Source organism: Alligator mississippiensis, chromosome 1, assembly GCF_030867095.1.
Source record: "Alligator mississippiensis isolate rAllMis1 chromosome 1, rAllMis1, whole genome shotgun sequence".
Lineage (NCBI taxonomy): Eukaryota > Metazoa > Chordata > Crocodylia > Alligatoridae > Alligator > Alligator mississippiensis.
The window spans coordinates 347464461-347483299 of record NC_081824.1 but is presented as its reverse complement, the minus strand read 5'-3'; the positions used below and the strand labels follow the sequence as shown (position 1 = coordinate 347483299).

The following is an 18839-nucleotide window of genomic DNA, read 5'->3' as shown; positions in this document are numbered from 1 at the left end:
TTATATCGGACAGCTTTAGTTTGACAGTTTTAATGTAAATAGCAGCTATCCACTTGGTTGCCTAAAGGGGGGCAAGGGAGGCCATGAGGGGTAGAGTGCCACTGACTGCTCAGGGAGTGGGGCTCCAGCCCTGCAGCATGCTTGCCATGTGGTTTGTGGCCCTCAGCCATGAGGAAGCTGGATAGCACTGGCTTGAATCGGACAGATTTTGTAAAAAATGAAATACTTCATGTAATATTAACAGAAATGTTAGGAGTTTTATAACTTCTTTTTTCTGGATACTTAATTTTATGGCATCGCAATATCTGGTGTTTCCTAACTATTTATTTTCACTTACCTGTGGTGGGATTTTTTGGGGGGAGGGGGTGTTATATAATATTCTCAAGTTTTGGGATGAGGTAGAACCTGTTGTTAAATGGATCAGTCAACATTTTAAAATTTAAAAAATGTACACTTTTTATTTTGTTGATTTACGTTTGTGTTTTTGCGTTCTAAGCTGAGGGATTCAGAATCTTATGAAAGAAACCACTTGTGTAATACTTTCAAAATAGTCTTTGTTACTGTGTAAATACAGTTACAAACGTGAAAGTCTAAGGTTTTTATCATAAACAGTAGTTTGGAACCCTGGTTCTAAATTATTCATTGAATGCTTTGTCAGCAGCTATTGTTCTAAGTTATTTGCATGACTTGTAACGTAACTGACTTAGTTACACTAACAGACACTTTCCCCCACTCTTTTCAGGTAATGTACAAAAGAATCCTGCAGCAAGCAGGTTTTATACAGTTTGCACAGCTTCAGTTCCTTGAAGCAAAAGAACTCTTCAGGTAAATAGTATGATGAACAACATGTGTTCTTTAAGCAAGGAAGTTATATGCTTGTATGTTAAGGCACTGAGTGGCTGTAACGTTTGTGGTAAAATTGTAAGATTGCTACAGTAGAAATGATTATGATTTCTGCTCCTCATAACTGTGGAACAGCGTTGGGCAAAGAGTAACTCATAATGTAATGTTTTTGTTTGTTTGTTAACTTTAAGATACAATCTGTTTAACCCTAAAGACTAATGACCTGTTCCTGTAACTTGATCACATTGTGTCCCTATGTAAACCCATTGGCTTTCTGTTTGGAAAGAACCAGGTTTCTCTTGGAGTCTGTTGATACTGCAAAATCTAGCTCAAAGTCCATTTAAAACATCTTAGTTGCTAGATAGATGAGGTTTTACAAAGGCAAGGGGTGGAGAAGACAGTACTAATGTGCCAGGACTCTAGTACTCCAGTGGGCAATTAGTTTCATTTTTTAAGGTAGAATGAGCTGTAGATTGTATTGCTGGTAAACATCTACACTACCAAATTTTCCTATAAAGCTGTTTGTAGAGGCAAATTTCAGCGCTTACCCTATTAGTCTTTTTCCACAAATCCTGCTTTCTGTCATTATAGTCTTTACCGATGCTCTTCTTTTTATTTATTTTTATTTCTGATTTTGGAAATATGTGATGAAGTGCTCACTGCCCACAAAACTGTGGTAAAAATGCTTCTTATCATGTTTCTGGTCCAGCTTCTGCCGCAGTTCTGTGACGTTGTGGGCTACTGTCTGGAGTTCCAGAAGTACTTCGGTGTTTCAGCATAGCCCATACCGATTTACTTCTTCTTTGTCCGCATACCAGAAGTCATTCTGGAGCTACTGTGCAGAAGCTCTTTAAACAGGGGTGTCAAATTCATCTGGCCTCACAACTTCCACAAAAAAGCCAAGGAATACTGAAGATATAATGGGGGAAAAGTTTAAAATCTAAAATTTTTGTCATCTGATTTAGACTTCCCTTCCTCTCTGAAGGATCAAACTTTCTGATCCAGGAACTGAGCAGGACACAGAATTAAATTTTTTTTTTCTTGTATCATTCCCCACTCTCCAACCCCTCTTTTATCTACCATTTTGATCTATCCAGAGGTATTGGAGAAGAAGCCTTAGGCTACCCTTCTGAGAGAATTCTGTTGTATCCTTCTTTTGAAGACAAGATCCAATTCATCCAATTGTGGATGAATGAGAATGTCTTAATAAGGAAAGCTTACGAGCAGGGGTGCGCAGTGCAAACCATTAATAAAAGATACTAATCGGGAGGGGATTTTTCCCTAAAAGTACAACCGATAGAACTGTCAGGACTCATCTTGAGACTTTCTCAGCTCTCCTGTCAGAATTTCTTACCACGCTCTGCTTTGCAAGAGCGATGGTGGCCTGGCTGATCTGATGGCACTAGAAGGGTGCCAGAACTGGGCTTCAGAACAAGAAACTTCTTGACTGGTAGTAGCATTTTGTTCAGTTCTGACCCTCCCTCATATGGCTTTAAAAACCAAGGCACAGCACTCTGTTTCTTGTGGCAGTTAGGTTTTTGATCACTTTACAAGTTTCTGTACTGTTTTAGAATTAAATTTTAGGAGCAAAGTGGAAGAAGCTCCTGTTGAATCACTTCCAGAAGTGTAGTGGAAGGAGTAACTTGTGTCACAAAATTGTGGGGGATCTTTATGGCAGAAAGGAAGTGATTAGGGAAGTTTCCAACCTAGTCCACTTCCATAGTTTATGGATGAATTGGCTGTCATTCATATCTAGTTTTGGAAGGCGGTCTTTGAGGTTGATCAGTAGCTGCTCACTGCTGATACGCAGTTTAAAAATCTGCTATTGTTTTCTCTTCTGCTGCCAACATCGGAGAGTGATGGCAAAGATTTTTCATCTGTAGTGTAGTATCTTAATTTTATTAGATGTATTCAGCATAGTTGTCTTGCACTTCTTAGGCAGCTTAGGAGGAAGGATATAGCAGAACTCTCAGAACAGTAGCCTTGGACTTTTCCAATACTTCTGGATAGATCAAAATGGTAGATAAAAAGAGGGATGGGGGTGGAGAATGATACTACAAGAAAACATTAATTCTGTGTCCTGCTCAGATTCTAGATCAGAAAGTCGAATCCTTCAGAGAGAAGGGGAAGTCTAAGTCAGATGCAAAAGTTGTAGATTTTACACTTTTTCCCTTACATAGTTTCAGTATTTCTTGGCTTTTTTTCTGTGGAAGTTGTGTGGCCAGATGAAAAAAAGGATAGCGTAGTAGCTACATCAGCTCTGTGCTATATACAGGGAAATCTCGTATGTCAGAAGACCTTTCAGGAGGCAGTGAACCAGCTGAAGCAGTGTAGAAGGGCAAAGGTAAGATGCAGCAAAATGGAGCTACTAGTAATAATTTAGGAGGAAACTTATTAGACCCTAGTGTTTCTGAAACTCCAGAAGCTGTCAGTACAGTAATTTGGCAATCAGAAAATTGTCCAAAATGTGGGCTGGATTCTTCTAGCCTGTCTCATATGCTGCTATCTAATAGCAGCCCTGAAACAGAGAGCTTCAGGGCTCCCATTAGAAGTAAGGTACTCAAGGTATAAGGTACTTAATATAACAAGCCTTAATTATGTACTAACAGCTGGGCTGTGGCTGAGGGCAAGCACTGAGTAACTATTTAAGGAGAATTAATGTGGGAACAGCCTGTTTAGTTGTTCACGCCTCATCCGTTAAAGTGGCTTAAGCAGCATCTCTGATTATTGAAATCAGTGGAATTTTAACGGTATATACTGAATTCTGTCCTGACCAGGAGAGTCTGAACACGTGGTGATTCTAAGCATCCTATCAATGTAGGTGAAACACTAATATCCCATAGTTGGAGCTTCAGAGGGATTTTTTTCTACGTTTGTTTTGGATCAGTTTCCAGTGAATAGAGGACTGTCTACTCTTCTAAACTTAAGTTATAGCTCTAATACCTAGGTCTCAGTAAGGCAGATATTCTAGGCATTCTGAATCTCAGGGTATGCAACAACTTGTTGTCTTGTTCTGATTGTAACTGTATCCTTGAGGAATAACGTCAGCTAGGGATGAGAGTCTTCCTAAAAGAAAAATGGTTTCTATTAGTGTTGCTAACATTTATTAGTCATTGCTAGCCTGTTCAGGTGAGTTCTTGCTATTCTTCAAAGCTCTGTCCTTCATATGTATTGCATAGTGGTCACTTAGAAGCTATCTATACATATACTGATGGCCACTTTTGAGCTGTAATCAGAGCTGTGATGTAGAGGTCCTGATTAGCTCACTACTTTTTTGTTTTAAGGGGGGGGGAAAGAAGTTAATTTTAGTGCTGTTGAAATGTGCCAACATAGTCCTGGAAATGTCACCTTTATCTCTTGAATAGTTTGTGCTAGTCTTCTTAGTATGTCTCAGCTCTGGTAATATAACAGTACTTGCCATCAATGGAAAGACCAACAGCTGATATAAGTTAAATACTCTCCACACCCTTGCAGACTAGTCTGGAGCAGCCAACTAATTTCACACAAACCATTGAATAGTTGTGAGATGTTAACTTACTTGAGCTGGGTCCAGACTCCTCTCAGAAGCAAAAGGCTGATCACCTTGATACCGACCCCAGAGTTAGTGTGATGCAGTGGTTTTCAGCCTTTTTCTTATCTGGACCCATTTGCCAAAATCAATGGCTTGTCCTGCACCCTGCTGATGCCCCTCGCTCCCAAGCCACAGTCCCCTCCCCACAGGGCCATGCCGGTGCCCCTCATTCCCAATCCTCAGCCCCCTGCCCCGCTAGCCCTGCTGGAGGGGGACTTCAGCTGCCCCTATCCTGTTTGGGCCAGAGCATGAGCAGCAAGTCAGGGCCAATGCATGTATGCATTCTGGCCCTGTGCCACCGGCTCGGGCATGCAGTTCCCTCCTGCCAAGGATCACCCCTGCCTGCTTCCCTTCTCTGAAGGGCCAGGTGTCTTCTCTCCCTCCTCCCCCTTCCCTGGCACAGCCCTACGCCAGGCCACCATCCCCAGTGCTGGGTGGGGGTGTGTGTATGTGTGCGCGCACACACACTCACCCACCACTCCCCCTGCCCTCCAGAGAGTCCCCTGGACATCTATCCCCTTGCCGCTCCCCATAATCAGCTGGGACTGGCTTCACTCTATGCTGGCCGCATGCATCTGCCTGCACAGATGCATATGTGCCTGCTGCCCGCATAGCAGGGCGCGCTTTCATGGGTTTTTGTGGGGACCTACTCTCAACCCTTTCAAATATTCTTACAATCCACTTTTGGGTTGCGACCTACTGGTTGAGAAATGCAGCTCTAGAGAATGTAGATGGAATGGCAGATGTCTTTAATTTTCCTGGAGTATTTATTCCCTACGCTTGATCTGAGTGAAATGTCTTGTACTAAAGTTAGTTATTACTTTTTAACTCTTGACACCTTCAGTGGTGTCTACCTCTCATAAACGTGTGTGTGCACTACCTCAATGTTGGTTTTTTTTTTTTTTGTGCCTATGTATACTTTTTCTTTCTTTTTTGCTTCATTTAGTTTGACACTGTAATTGCAGAAGCGGCCAGCTTGATGTCCGGGAGCTGATCTCTCTCTACCCCTTCCTGTTGCCTACTTCCTCTTCATTCATACGGTCTCATCCCCCTCTTCATGAGTATGCTGATCTAAACCAGCTCACTCAAGGGGACCAAGAGAAGACGACCAAGTGCAAACAGTTCCTTATGAGTTACTTGAACGAAGTCCGGAGTACTGAAGTTGCAAATGGCTACAAGGAGGACATTGACACCGCTTTACTCAAACTATATGCAGAGGCTAACCATGAAAGCCTTCTGGACTTGTTGGTTTCAGAGAACTTTTGTCTCCTAACAGACAGTGCAGCCTGGCTGGAGAAACACAAAAAGTGAGGTTTTTTCCCTTGATATCTTAACATTTGGAGTGAGAGGAGGAGAAATAAATAATGGGCTGACTGGTTGAGTTCATGTGTTGACCATTCTCAAGAAGCAGCAAGTTGATGGCTTGCACGTACTCACAAAAGGCAGTTCAGCATGATTTGGCAATTAGCTTGAGCTGGACTAGAAGGGCAGGTTGAGAATGAAGGCCAATCTTGAGGGGCATTGGCAGAGTTGTGTGTAGGGAGCCCACATGTCAGTGACAGAACATTCCCTTCAAGAAAATGTGATTGAATCTAAAGTTTTGGTGAAAAGAAATTGATGACCCCTTGAGGTTAAGGATGTGTGTGCGCAAAATCCTGATCTCTTTCCTGAATTAAAGGATCTCTGATCTCGTTTAAAGTTTTGTTGAAATTTTTAATGCAACTTCTTTTGGTACTGAATAGATTAGTTGGCTAGTATTGTCTTCATCTGAGACTCAGCTTGACAGTTGAGTGGGAGCAGTGGTAACAAGACATTTCTTTTTTTGTTGATGTCTTGGACTGGGAGAAAAGAAGCCTTAAAATTAATTTGATTTGTTATAAATGGTATCTTCATTTACTGACTCTAGCATTAAACAGTTTATTAATTTTAAAACTCTACTGGTTTATTCTCTGGCAAGCCACGACTCCTGAATTTTACTATAGGTCAATATGCTTCCACTGAAGTGAGGAAAGGAAATAAAGGGACTTTATTTTGGAATTTACCAAGGGAGAACCTATAAAAGAATAAGGTAGAGACCTGGGTGCTAAGTGCTAGTCGGTACCAAAGCCAAGACAGATTCACAGATGTTAAGTCTAAGCAATCATAGAATCACAGAATCATAGAAAGTTAAGATTGCAAGGGACCTCAGGAGGTCATCTAGTCCAATCCCTTGCTCAAAGCAGGACCATCCCCAACTAGATCATCCCAGCCCAACTTTTGTCTAGCCAGGTTTTGAAAACCACCAAGGATGGAGCTTCCACCACCTCTCTGGGTAACCTGTTCCAGTGTTTTATTACACTCCTAGTGAGAAAACTCTTCCTAATGTCTAACCTAAACTTCCCTTGCTGCAACTTGAAACCGTTGCTCCTCGTTCTGTCATCTGCGACCACTGAGAACAGTCTAGCTCCATCCTCTTTTGAACCCATCTTCAGGTAGTTGAAGGCTGCTATTAATTCCCCTCTCAGTCTCCTCTTCTCTAGACTAAATAAGCCTAGTTTCCTCAGCCTCTCCTCAGAAGTCATGTCCCCCAGCCCCTGAACTATTTTTGTTACCCTCTGCTGGACTCTCTCCAACTTGTCTACATCCTTTGTGTAGCAGGGGGCCCAAAACTGGACTCCAGATATGGCCACACCAGTGCTGAATGGAGGGAAAGAATCAATTCCCTTGACCTGCTGGCAACACACCTACCAATGCAGCCTAGTATGCCATTAGCCTTCTCGGCAACAAGAGCACACTGCTGGCTCATCAGCTTATTGTCCACTGTAAACCCCCCCCAGGTCCTTTTCTGCAGAGCTGCTGCCCAGCCAGTCAGCCCCCAGCCTGTACTGGTGCATGGGATTGTTCTATCTTCAGTGCAGGATTTTGCACTTGTCCTTGTTGAACCTCATGAGATTCCTTTGGGCCCAATGCTCCAATTTCTCTAGGTCACTCTGAATGTTAGCCCTACCCTCTAGCATATCTATTACTACCCTCAGCTTGGTGTCATTTGCAAGCTTTCTGAGGGTGCACTTTGTCATCTCCCAGGTTGTTGATGAAAAGATTGAACAAAACCAGCCCCAGGACAACCCCTGGGGCTCTCCACTTAATACTGGCTGCTGACTAGACTGCCAGTGTCTCAGCGCACTTCTCCCTACTCTTGGATTTCATCCATGATCTTAAATAACCAATATAATAAAAAACTACGATGTATGACAAGTTAGTTATGAAGCCTTAGTTTCTGATTTGTTGGATTAAAGACCTTTTTTTACAGGTTCAAGTGTTCAGCACTAGTGTCTAAGACTATGACAGACTTCAAAAATGTGTGCAATCTTTTAAATAAATCAAGTAGAGGCACTACATTGGAAACAGTTGCAAAGTCATGTCCAGGGATCCTGGTTTTCTCTGATTAAACCCCACCCCCCTCCAATTTTCAGATTTAAGAAGTAACTCAAAATCCACTTTTTTTCTGTGATAAAAATGAAATTGCCACTTGTGTGTGTATACGCATACAACTGGCATTTCATTTTAATCATGGAAGAAGTGGATTTTGGTTTACTTTTTAAATCTGAAAATTGGGGAGGGGGGTTAACTGGAGAAAACCAGAATCCCTGGTCATGTCATAGATCATATAATTTTGTATTTCAGGGAATGGTCAGGATTGATTTTACTGTGTCTTGATCCTTTATCCTAGAATGCACAAATACTTTTTAAAGGTAGAGGTTTACAGATGTTTCAAGCCAAATATCAGGTAGTTCAATAGCAGAACAATAATTTTTAGTGAATTTTAGCTGTTGGGGGGGGGGGGGTGGGAAAAGAAGGAAAGTCTTGTATATGAATAGAGAGAGGTAGATATCCATGTTTGTCTAAAGTTAGGCAGAAAGCAGGGCAGGGCAACATGGACATTTTGTAAATGACAGCTTAGTTCCTCAGATGCTACGAATGTGAACGGCATTTGTAATATCTGATGAAATAGGCCATAGCCTACATCTATGTATGGATGCTCAGGCTTCTCGGAACAAGTTAGTTTATATGATGCCACCCTGCCCTGCCTTCTGCCTCATATGTGAGGACAGTAATAAATTGTTCTCTTGCGTGCTGTTTGAGTAGTAATGAAACTGATGAAGAGCATCTAGGAACTCACACGTTATAAACTTCTTTCTTTTTACAATGCAGGTATTTTGCCTTAGGACTCCTATATCACTACAATAGTCAAGATGCTGCAGCACTTCAGGTTAGAATACATTTTTTTTTCATTCATCCATAACCCATCCTAACATGTAACAAATCTCAGCCTCTACTTATAAATTATAGCGTCATATACCTGGAAAATTGACGTGCAGACAGGAGGATAAGCTTCTGTGAAGCCTTAATTCCTTAAACTTGTTATAGTATTAAAAGTATGAAACCTTAAGTGATTTTTTTTTTTTAAGTGGCTATCATCAGAACCCCCTAGGTTGATGGGTATAGCAATTACAAATGTTTATACCCCAGTTACTTCTAGGAATAATAGCTTATCTAGCAGCGTAACATTCCATTTTTGTTTGACCTTCATGTTTGACCTATGTAATCTTAACTAGAATGAAAAAGGGCCGCATTTATTATGAATAATAGGGGGACGGGTGGTTAGCACACCTTAAAAGAATTTTAAACCTCTGTTTCAGGTGTTAACCTCTGACCCAGAGATGTTGGGGGGGACCAGTCCGCAGGTCAGATAAATGGCCCACCATAAATAAAGGTGGTAAATATTAGAGCATACTTTAATCATAGTTTATTATCTTGTTTCAGTTATGGGTGAAAATAGTGAATGGAGACGTTCAAGACCCTACGCGTTCAGACCTCTACGAGTATATAGTCGACTTCCTTACTTTCTGCTCAGACCAAGAACTAGTGTGGAAGTATGCTGAATGGGTGCTACTGAAAAATGAGGAGGTTTGTGGTTTCATCTTAAAACATTTCATGAAACTCTCACATAAAATGTGGCAAGGTTGCTGGATAGCAATCAGAATAATTTAACTAAAACTACTGGTAGTTGGGTGGTTTTAAACTACCAGTTGCTATCGCACAAGTCCATGAAAAACTCATTCCTACATGCTGAAAGGAAATTGCTGTGTGTTTTAAGCAACAACGCTTAATTCCTGCATTAGAATGGAGGCATAGGGATGCTCAAATGGCTCCCAGGGACTGTGCTTCCTTTCTGGCTGCATGCAGGATGGACAGAGTCTACTCCTCAGTGTCACTCGTCCTCTCATTGCAGCTCCACAGCCTGGTCACAGCCACAGTCCTTTTACATGCATTCAGCTTTGGTGAGCCTGTGCTGTGAGAGGTTAAGTTCTAGAAAAATTCTCTCCATTTCATCTTTCCAAAATTAAGATGCTTGTATTTGGGGGACATATGGTATACAGGAGACCCTCGCCATTTGCAGGGCATCTGTTCTGGAGATCTCTGCAAATGGCAAAATCCGCAAATACTGACGGGGCTCCCTGTCAGATCCCACAGCTGCCCACTGCTTCTCCCCCCCACCCCGCGAGAAGCTGGAAGCACGGGGCTCCCCTGCAGCCCCTGGGGACCGACCGCGGCTGCCCTCTGCCCACCTGGCTCTGCTTTCCACTTTGCTCTCTCCAGCTCTGTCCTCCCCTACCCCGTGCAGTGCTCCATGCCTGCTTACGCAGTGGCAGGAGTTCGGTGCAGCGCCAGAGGGAGCCACGGCGGCGCTTGCCCCAACCCACCCCATTGGCACGGCAATGGCAAATATTTGAATTCACAAATAGCAGATTTGCAAATAGCAAGGGTTTCCTGTACAAAGAAAATATGGTAGTTTTGCCTCATTAATTAGGACTTCTTTTTCTCTCATAAACTGAAACTGAGTCACCTCAGCATGTTAACAACTGAGTGCTTTGTGTTCCTTTCCTTTAAAGGACTGCAGTTATGTATACACCTTGTGCATGGGGAGGTGAAGGAAATAGCTGTCATTCAGGACAGTGCTGCTTCAGGAATTAGTATGAGTTTGTTCTGTCATCCTGCCGCCTCCCAAGTGCATTATTTTTATACCTATTTGTGTATTTGTTTCCAATTATTTTTGTGTTAACTGACCACTTTGTGTTATAAATGAACAAGCTGTTTTCTGTGCCAAATGGAATAGTAGCAGTCTCATTAGTTGCTGGTAACATTTAAATTAAGAACTGGTTATTGCGCAGGCTGCTTGGCATGCAGACTGAACAATTGCTGAATGCTACTTGCACAGACATTAGCTGTTACTGTGTCATATCTTAAACCTAGTGTTTCATGCTCTGATTTGTAATCTTGTTTTTAGTCATTTGTTAAGGCCTCTTAATTGTGTGCATCAAAAGGCAAAGGTTTAGGGCTGAAAACATTCTGATCCGTTAATCACTCCAACAGAAAAATAAATACAAGAATAATCCTTTGTTTTTCTTTATGTAAGTTTATATTATAAAATGATTTTTTGAAATGGTTTCCATCACAAAAGGTTTGTATCTTTTATAAGCCTCCGTGCTCGTGTACAGGCATCCCAAATGTCTAGCACCTTCTAAAGTTGCAGGCTAAGTCCCAAAATGCAACAAATCTTGTTTCAGGTTGGAGTTCAGATTTTTACCAAAAGGCCTTTGGAAGAACAGCAGAAGAACACCTTTAATCCAGATGATGTCATCAGATGCCTTAACAAATACCCTAAGTCACTTGTTAAATATCTAGAGCATCTAGTGTTTGACAGGAAAATAGAGGTAAGTCCTTCAGAAAAGTAAAGGACTCCTTGTGCCAGAACCTCAATGGAAAGTCCGAAGTCCTTCTTGGTTTGAGTTCCAGATTGCTGGTAATTTGTTCGAAGTGCTGATAATTTGTGCGATATTAAGCAGATAATTTAACTACTGGGGTGGTTTCTGTACCCGAGTAAAAATATTTGTCTTCCTGATTAGTGATATGCCTGTAGGAGAAAGTACTTTGAGATCTTCAGCTGGAACATGTTATGGAGAGCTAAACCTGCTAATGATGCCCTTGTGCATTGTGCAGCAGATGTCTAAGAAGGTTAAACAAAGTTGCTAGCAACAGAATAGGTAGGCAGCAATACTTTGTAACAAAGGTAATTTCTTAAACTGTTGTACATCTAATTCCAGCTGGGGCAAGTTCACAAGTGGGAATTAGTCAACAGCTTCTGGTGGTTTTTATCAGAGTAGTCATGACACTAAAAACACTTCTGAGTTGGCTACAGGAAGATATAGCTTCCAGCAGTGGACTTGCAGCCAAAAGAATTACAGAACTAAAATAATCCTCCCATAGACAAGCTCATAAAAAGCAAGAGTTGAATGGTAATTTTGTTGCACTTTGGTATTACTAGTTCAGTTTGGAAGCAGTTTTGTTCTTTTCTGTCCTTATGTGATAGCTCATGGGAATGTGCTATAAAAGTCATTGAGCAACCTTCACCTGTAAAATCTGAAAACACATTAGAGTGGAAATGACTTGAGCCAGATAATGGAGGAAAGAAAAAGTGTTGAGAGAGCCCAAGTTACGACTTGCCAGCACTTCTTTCCCTGTCATGCATGCATTCAAGCAATAACAACATGCATTCTCAGAACAGGCATTTGAGGTTCATGATTTCTCTTTCTTCCATTGCCAAAAATACTAGGATCAGTGACAGCTTGACTACATAAATGAGCACACGGAAAGTTGTACTCTTGATTTCCCTTGAATTTTTCTAGGCAAATAGCTGCCATTAGTATAAATTCAGTAGAATGATGCAAGAATTTGCACATTAGAAGAGAGAACTCGAATTTCTCCAGACTTTCTTAAATAGCTGTAATTGATTTATAACCTGAAGTTATTGTGGATGTGTCGAAGAAAATATCAGTGGCCGTAATCCAGAAAGATCAAACTTAAGTTTTGCTAAGTATGGAATAGTGGGATGGGATATTCCTTTATAATGCCACAACAGTCATGCTGTTTTACAAATCTTTAGTGTCTTCACCTTTATCCCTAGTATATGAGAAATAGGAAGGTCCATAGAATAAATAAGAATGTGAAACTCATTCCCACAATGTAACAGCTTCACAAATTTGTTTAGACAGTTTCAGGTAGGATAGGTCCATCGGTGTTTATTAAATATGACGGTAAAACTGAGACATATAAAATTCTAGTTTGGAGGCTGCAATCTAAGGCAAGAGGGGCATAGGACAGATCAGTCTGGATCAGCTTCGCATAGGACAAAAGGCTTCAGGACTTTACCAGTCTTATAGAGCGCATACCTTAAGTGTTTGACTTATTTGACCACTGTTTACAGCATGCTTCAATATACTTTACCTCTGGCATTTAAATTACTGAAATACTCAATAAAGACTACTTGATGAGCTGGACAGTGGTATGCTGGAGTCTTGGAGTTATACCTGTTGAGTTTTCTCCTTTTTCCCTGCAGAAGGAGAACTACCATACTCATTTAGCTGTGTTGTATTTGGATGAAACACTTCAACTAAAATCTGTGACTACAGACAATTGTGCAGAACTGAATGGAGTGCAGACTAAACTACGCAGTCTCCTTCAGAAATCTGACCTCTACCGGGTTCATTTTATTTTGGGTAAGCTTGTTTTCCGTATTATATGTCAAATGCGTTTTGTCCTTTGTCAGCTTCTGCAGAAGCAAAGGATTGGTGGAACCTCCGGGGGGGGCAGCGTCAGCAAATTTTGGGGTAGCTGTAACCCACCCCATAGCCCCCTCCCAGTGCTGCTGCCACCCTGCCTTGTCCCGCTCGCCCTGAGCGTAACTCCGACTTAGTCCCCACCATGAGGAAGACGCAACTGCAGCCCCAAGCTCAGAGCTGGCAGCCTACCTCCACCACGTACACAAATCTGGGGGGGGCACATGCCCCCCATGCCTCCCCAGGGGTGTGCACAGTGGTGGGGAGCTGATGCCTCCTCCCCAGCCCCCATGTACCCCAGACAAGCTGCCCACTGCTCCATCCCACACTCTACCTCACCCCATCTGGGCAGTGTCTGCCCCACCTCCTCCCTCACTGGGGGCCTCGATCTGCGCCCCCCACCCCAAAAAACAACTTCCAGCCTGATGTTGCTCTCCAAGCTGTGGGGGTTCATATCAGCTATCAGATTGGTATCAGCTGATATGGCTGGTTAAGAATTGGCCATCAGTATCAGCCAGAAAAATCTTTATTGGTGCACCTACAAACAGATATTGAGAAGGAAAAACCCCAAGGCCTGCTGGTATCAAGAAGGGGACCTTTACCCTACCCTTATTTATAGTGTACCCATTCTATACCAAAAGCAGGCCAGCTTTTAAGTGTCCTGCTCATGTGTTGAACACAGTATTTGATCTCTGCTTACCATTTTATTGAACATATACTACATCTGGCTGGAAGAAAACATCGGATTAGTTAAAACCATAGGTTTTTTAATGGGACCTTGCTACTCTCTACTTGCAATGTATGAGTTTTTCCATCTGTAAGAGCCAGAAATGCTGTTGGATACAATGGAGTTTGGCTAACTTGAGGTAATCTAGTATTTCCCCCCAGAACTTGCAGATCTGTTGCCCGGTTTTACCTGGTCAATTCTGTTCCTTTTGGCATTGTTAATGTCTGTTTAGTGAGAGCACTTCTGGTAATGTTCTTCAGCTTTCATGCCAAATATCAAGCTGATTTTTTTTTTTTCTTTAGCTGTATTAATGTTACAAAGAATTCACATCCTATCTAATGGAGAGAGAGTATTTCATGTGAAGCCAAGCAATAATAATTAACCAAAACAGTTATTATTCAGTTCTTGAAGCAGTTAATGCTATGGTGAAAGGTCTTGGGGATAAGAAGAGAATAGCTTGTGGGGCATGGAGAGGTGATGCATCTTCAGAAAGTCTCTGGAAAATGATAAATTTGGGGGAGAAACAGAGTTTGCTAGTAACTAACCCCCCTGCCCTTATCAGTGTGTACATAGTGCAGACATTAAAGACTTCACTATCTAGATTCTCTGTTGAACTGAGCAACATCTTAAATTGATTCTTCTTTGACAGAAAAAATCAAGGGCACAGATCTTCATATGGAAAACGCAATTTTATATGGAAAACTGGAGGAACATGACAAAGCTTTGCATATCCTGGTCCATGAATTAAAGGACTTTCCTGCTGCTGAAGACTACTGCGTGTGGAGCTCTGAGAGTAAAGATCTAGCGTACAGGCAGAGGCTTTTCCATATGCTGCTCTCAGTGTATCTGAATCCAGGCCCTTCGGACTGTGAGTTAGTTGTGGCTGCAGTAGATCTCTTGAATAATCATGCAGCTGAATTTGATGCAGCCCGAGTCTTGCAGCTTGTGCCTGACAGTTGGTCGCTGCAGCTCCTCTCTCCATTCCTGACTGGAGCAATGAGGCAAAGCATCCACACAAAAAGAATGACCCAGATTGCACTTGGCTTGGCAGAGGCTGAAAACTTAATCTATAAACACGACAAGGTGGGTGTAGTTGTTTTCTTTGGTTAAACTGGAACACATAGTTTTCCTTTACCTACAAATGTTATGAACTTCTGCTCCTGAAGGAAAAATCCTTTCTATATATTTCCTAATATCTCTTCCTCTGTGTGGCTCTTTCTCAAATTTTTGATCTTTTTAAGCAGTGTTTAAATTGTGAACATACAGTAGCAAAAGCCCTTTGCCATTTTCCCTTTTAAAAGGAGGTGGCAGCAGTCCCGTATTGAATTGTAGCTTAAATATATTGTTTGTTACAATGAAAATAAGTGGAGTTTTGTGGTGGCTTGGGTGAAGCTTGCTAGTCAAAAACTGAGGATCGTGTAATGAGAATTTTGCTGTGATCAGGACTGAGATGTATTTGACAGTTGGGTAGAGAAGTTTTATATTGCATTTGCCTGTACCAGCTCTCTACTCAGTCCCCCTGGATTTGCTTCTCTAAGCACTGTGTTTACCTGAGAGAGCTTCCATGCATAATTCCAGGCTACATTACTTAAATCTTCAAATGGGCCCATAAGTCTCATTTAATTGAGGGAGCTGACAAACTCGATGTTTGTTTGGTATCTGCCTCAGGTAAGAATCCATGGGCTAATATTCTGTTTTTCTCGGGCATGGACCTGGTATGTACTTGAACAAGTGTGTATACATTTTTAGAAGTTACATGGAATATATACAAAGTGTTATCTTTAAATAAGATGCAGGGATTTGGGGGGGGATCTCTTACTGGATCAACTAAAATAAAGTTGGAAAAGGTTTTGAATACAAGACATGGCAATGAAGAAAACTTTATCCCAACCATGCAGCATGTTTGATTAAAAAATAAATAAATAAAAGATCACCCCCCAAAAATCCTTGCCCCTCACAATTCCTGGACCATCGCAGCTACAACATTTAAGGATGACATTGTTAGACCAGAGAAACATTATTTAGGAGAGAAGAGGAAAGAGTTATAGCAAGTAGATGTAAGTATGGAAACTAGTTCAAGTTAAAAACACCAGGTAGCTGGGTCTTGTAATCCTAAGCAAGGAGCTAGATCTGTCCACTTAAAACAGTTGAAATAATGTAAATATAAACAGGCTTTGTAATGGGCATGGTGGCTGTCCTTTTGTAGCACAGTGCCACTTCCCCTTCCTGTTGCAATGATACTGGATTCATGTTTGTTTCTCTTGTTTTGTAGGCTAAACTAAAAGGAAGGTCCATTATTCTCTCTGACAAGAAGCTCTGCCAGGTGTGCCAAAGTCCTTTCTGTGAGCCTGCCTTTGTGAGATACCCAAACGGTGGTATGGTTCACACCCACTGTGCTGCAAACAGACTTGTAAACCCTAACATGACCCATCGTTTTTCCAGCCCCAGCAGTCAGACTTGAAAAATGTTTCAGGTTTCATTAGTTTCCATTACTTACTCTGTGGAAAACCTGCTGAATAAAGAACAAAGTGCAGCTACTTTAGGTATAAGTCAAATGAACAGATTGCTGTAGGGCTAATAGGAAGACTTCGATAAATGTGAAATATGGCCACCGAACTGCTGATCCTATGAATGTAGACAGCAAAGAAAATTAGCTAGCCGAAATGGAGATGTGCAAGAAGGGTTCCCCTCTGTATAGTAATAAACACACTTAAATGAGCCTTTTCTTCATAATAAGGATGAATATGGGAGGGGGGGAGGGGGCAGATCTTTCATTCTTACAGAGACTTAAATTTGCACTGAATGTAATGTTCATAAATCTGATGTGAAGGGGGAACTGCTCTTTGACCCAGGAGTTGGAACATCTGTCTCTGAAATGCTACCTGAAGAGACTGACATGACACAGATTAACCCCAAGAAAATGCATATCTGTTTTGCGAGCTGCATTATGTCCTCATCAGAGCTGAACTTCTGTTCCACGACACTGGATTATGAACTTGTTCTATGATCTACAAATTTGTTGGCTTTTGATGCACTTTTGTCTAGCCCCCTTCTCTGTTGTACAGCTCTCATCAAACAGATTTTAAGCACCGTCCTGTTAGTTTCTACATTTGTTGCATTTAATGTAATAAACTCAGTGGAAACTGATAGCTTCTGTCGTATATAACTGTGTTTGAAAAGAATAGAAATGAAATGGATATAGTTTGGTCAGACTATAGTCACTTTGTGGGGGAAGAGGTTTTAATAACTTGAATACTAGAATTATTTATTAATATACAACAATACTGTACATACAGTCTAATAAATCAATGAATTTTATTTGGAGGATAAACATGTAACAAATAATTCAATAATAGGAGGTTACATTATGTCAGCTACAACATAACCTTAGATTGCAGAGACTTCATTGGCACACTGAGTAAGATTCAGTGTGTGTGAATGTATTTATGTGAACAAGATTATAGATCATGGAAAAAGGTGGAGAGATTGTGAAGAAGTCAATAATAGTACATTAAGGTGCTAATGGATTTGGTGTCACTGAGTGAATGGGCTTATAAATACGTGTTCTCTGACACCTTACAAAATAACTAATTTACTGACCCCATAAATACTAGTCAAAACTTAATGACTTTATAAGCAGCTTGAGAGTTTGGAAGAGGCAACTTTTACACAAGAGGATTAGATATAAATATATTTCTAAAACTTTAAGCCAAAGAAACCAAAAGTATTGCCCTTAATTACACAAAACTGTAATAAATGGCAGAAACTTGAACGATACAGGCTGAAAGTGTTGGTATGATTAGGTTGATTCAGAATCAGAGTTGAGCTTTTTCAGCACAAATACTACTTCTGCACAACATTTTGTATATACACAAATCTCAAACTGTATAGACTTTTATAATGTCTGAAATTTGATCATAGACTGGGTGCAGAAGGATAAATTCTCAACCTTCCTGTCTTTTTAAAAAAATATATTCTTCGGTTGTTGGGCTCCACTGGGGGATGATACAACTTCTTTTTATCTTCAAGCAAAAGTTCTTTGGGTCTGTCTTAAGCTTCTTCCTGATCAAGATCAGAAAATGTAGCAGTTAGTTTTCTGGCTTGGATTCTTAGCCTGCATACTTCTGTAAGGGTTTTCTGTAGTGCTTCTGCTGGATTGGATTGTTCCTGAAGCACGTAGGCTAAACTAATTCAGTCTGTGATATCTTCACAAAAATAAAAGGATTTAAGCATTTCTTCTTTTTTGTGTCAATTTCAAGAATTCTTACATTAAGTCTTCAGATATTACTTCCCAGCAGGTCCATTTTTTTAATCATTTTTTATTTTTTGCCTGATCCTGTATTGGCTCTACTTTACATCTGGTTAATGTTGGTCCCTTAATTTTTTTGTACGCATTCTGTAACTACAATTCAAGAAGTGTATCAAATCCATCATGCTTGATATACAGAATAATTGAGGTTGAAATGGAGAATGTTTAAAACAAATCCTATGGTACTGACATGTCAAAGTGGCAATATTATCTTTTACAATGATTTGACTGGGTGTTCGTTGATGTGGATGGTAGCATGCGATTTGTATGAAACACTCTATGTATGGCTGTTTCCCAGCAATGTAAACAAATACAAAGTTCATACACTATGCTGACCTTTTTGTTTTTCATTAAGGTACCTCCTTATTAAAAGGAAGCCGGCTATGACTTAAAAAAATAAATTAAAAAGGCTCTACTGTTCAGACACAAAGGCAGCTCTTAGTGCTTTGCTCTGTGTCATGAAGTGGAGCAGTGGGTACTCTGACAACAGACTAAGACATATTTGTGCCTGTTTATGGAACACCTTAACTGTGGGGTCACTCAATGTCTGGCCTTCTCTCTTTGGATAATGTCAAATATTAAATATATTACAATGCATCTAAAATCAATTTGATGCTGCCATTGCATGTGTATAAGATGAAAATAAAACCTTTATACCAAAAAAGTGTGTAGTAACTTAAGCTGCAAGTGTGGAGACCAAAAAAAATGTAGTTTTCTTTAGCAGAAGGTAAA

The 18839-nt window shown here is 40.9% G+C and overlaps 1 protein-coding gene across 3 annotated transcripts in view; it reads left to right on the top strand.

Annotated features, from left to right (window-relative positions):
- The window catches only part of TGFBRAP1 (transforming growth factor beta receptor associated protein 1), a 42342-nt gene extending 23906 nt beyond the window's left edge, over positions 1 to 18436 (top strand). For 2 of the 3 annotated variants that reach the window (XM_006265081.4, XM_019485021.2), the window contains exons 5-12: positions 743 to 825; positions 5380 to 5721; positions 8606 to 8663; positions 9218 to 9361; positions 11023 to 11169; positions 12852 to 13011; positions 14448 to 14881; positions 16071 to 18436. In XM_006265081.4, the coding sequence (XP_006265143.2) occupies positions 743 to 825; positions 5380 to 5721; positions 8606 to 8663; positions 9218 to 9361; positions 11023 to 11169; positions 12852 to 13011; positions 14448 to 14881; positions 16071 to 16259 (1557 nt within the window). In that variant the 3' untranslated portion in view covers positions 16260 to 18436. The remainder of the gene's footprint in view (positions 1 to 742; positions 826 to 5379; positions 5722 to 8605; positions 8664 to 9217; positions 9362 to 11022; positions 11170 to 12851; positions 13012 to 14447; positions 14882 to 16070) is intronic. The other variant, XM_059721027.1, reaches the window with a different exon arrangement.
- The last annotated feature ends 403 nt before the right edge of the window (positions 18437 to 18839 follow it).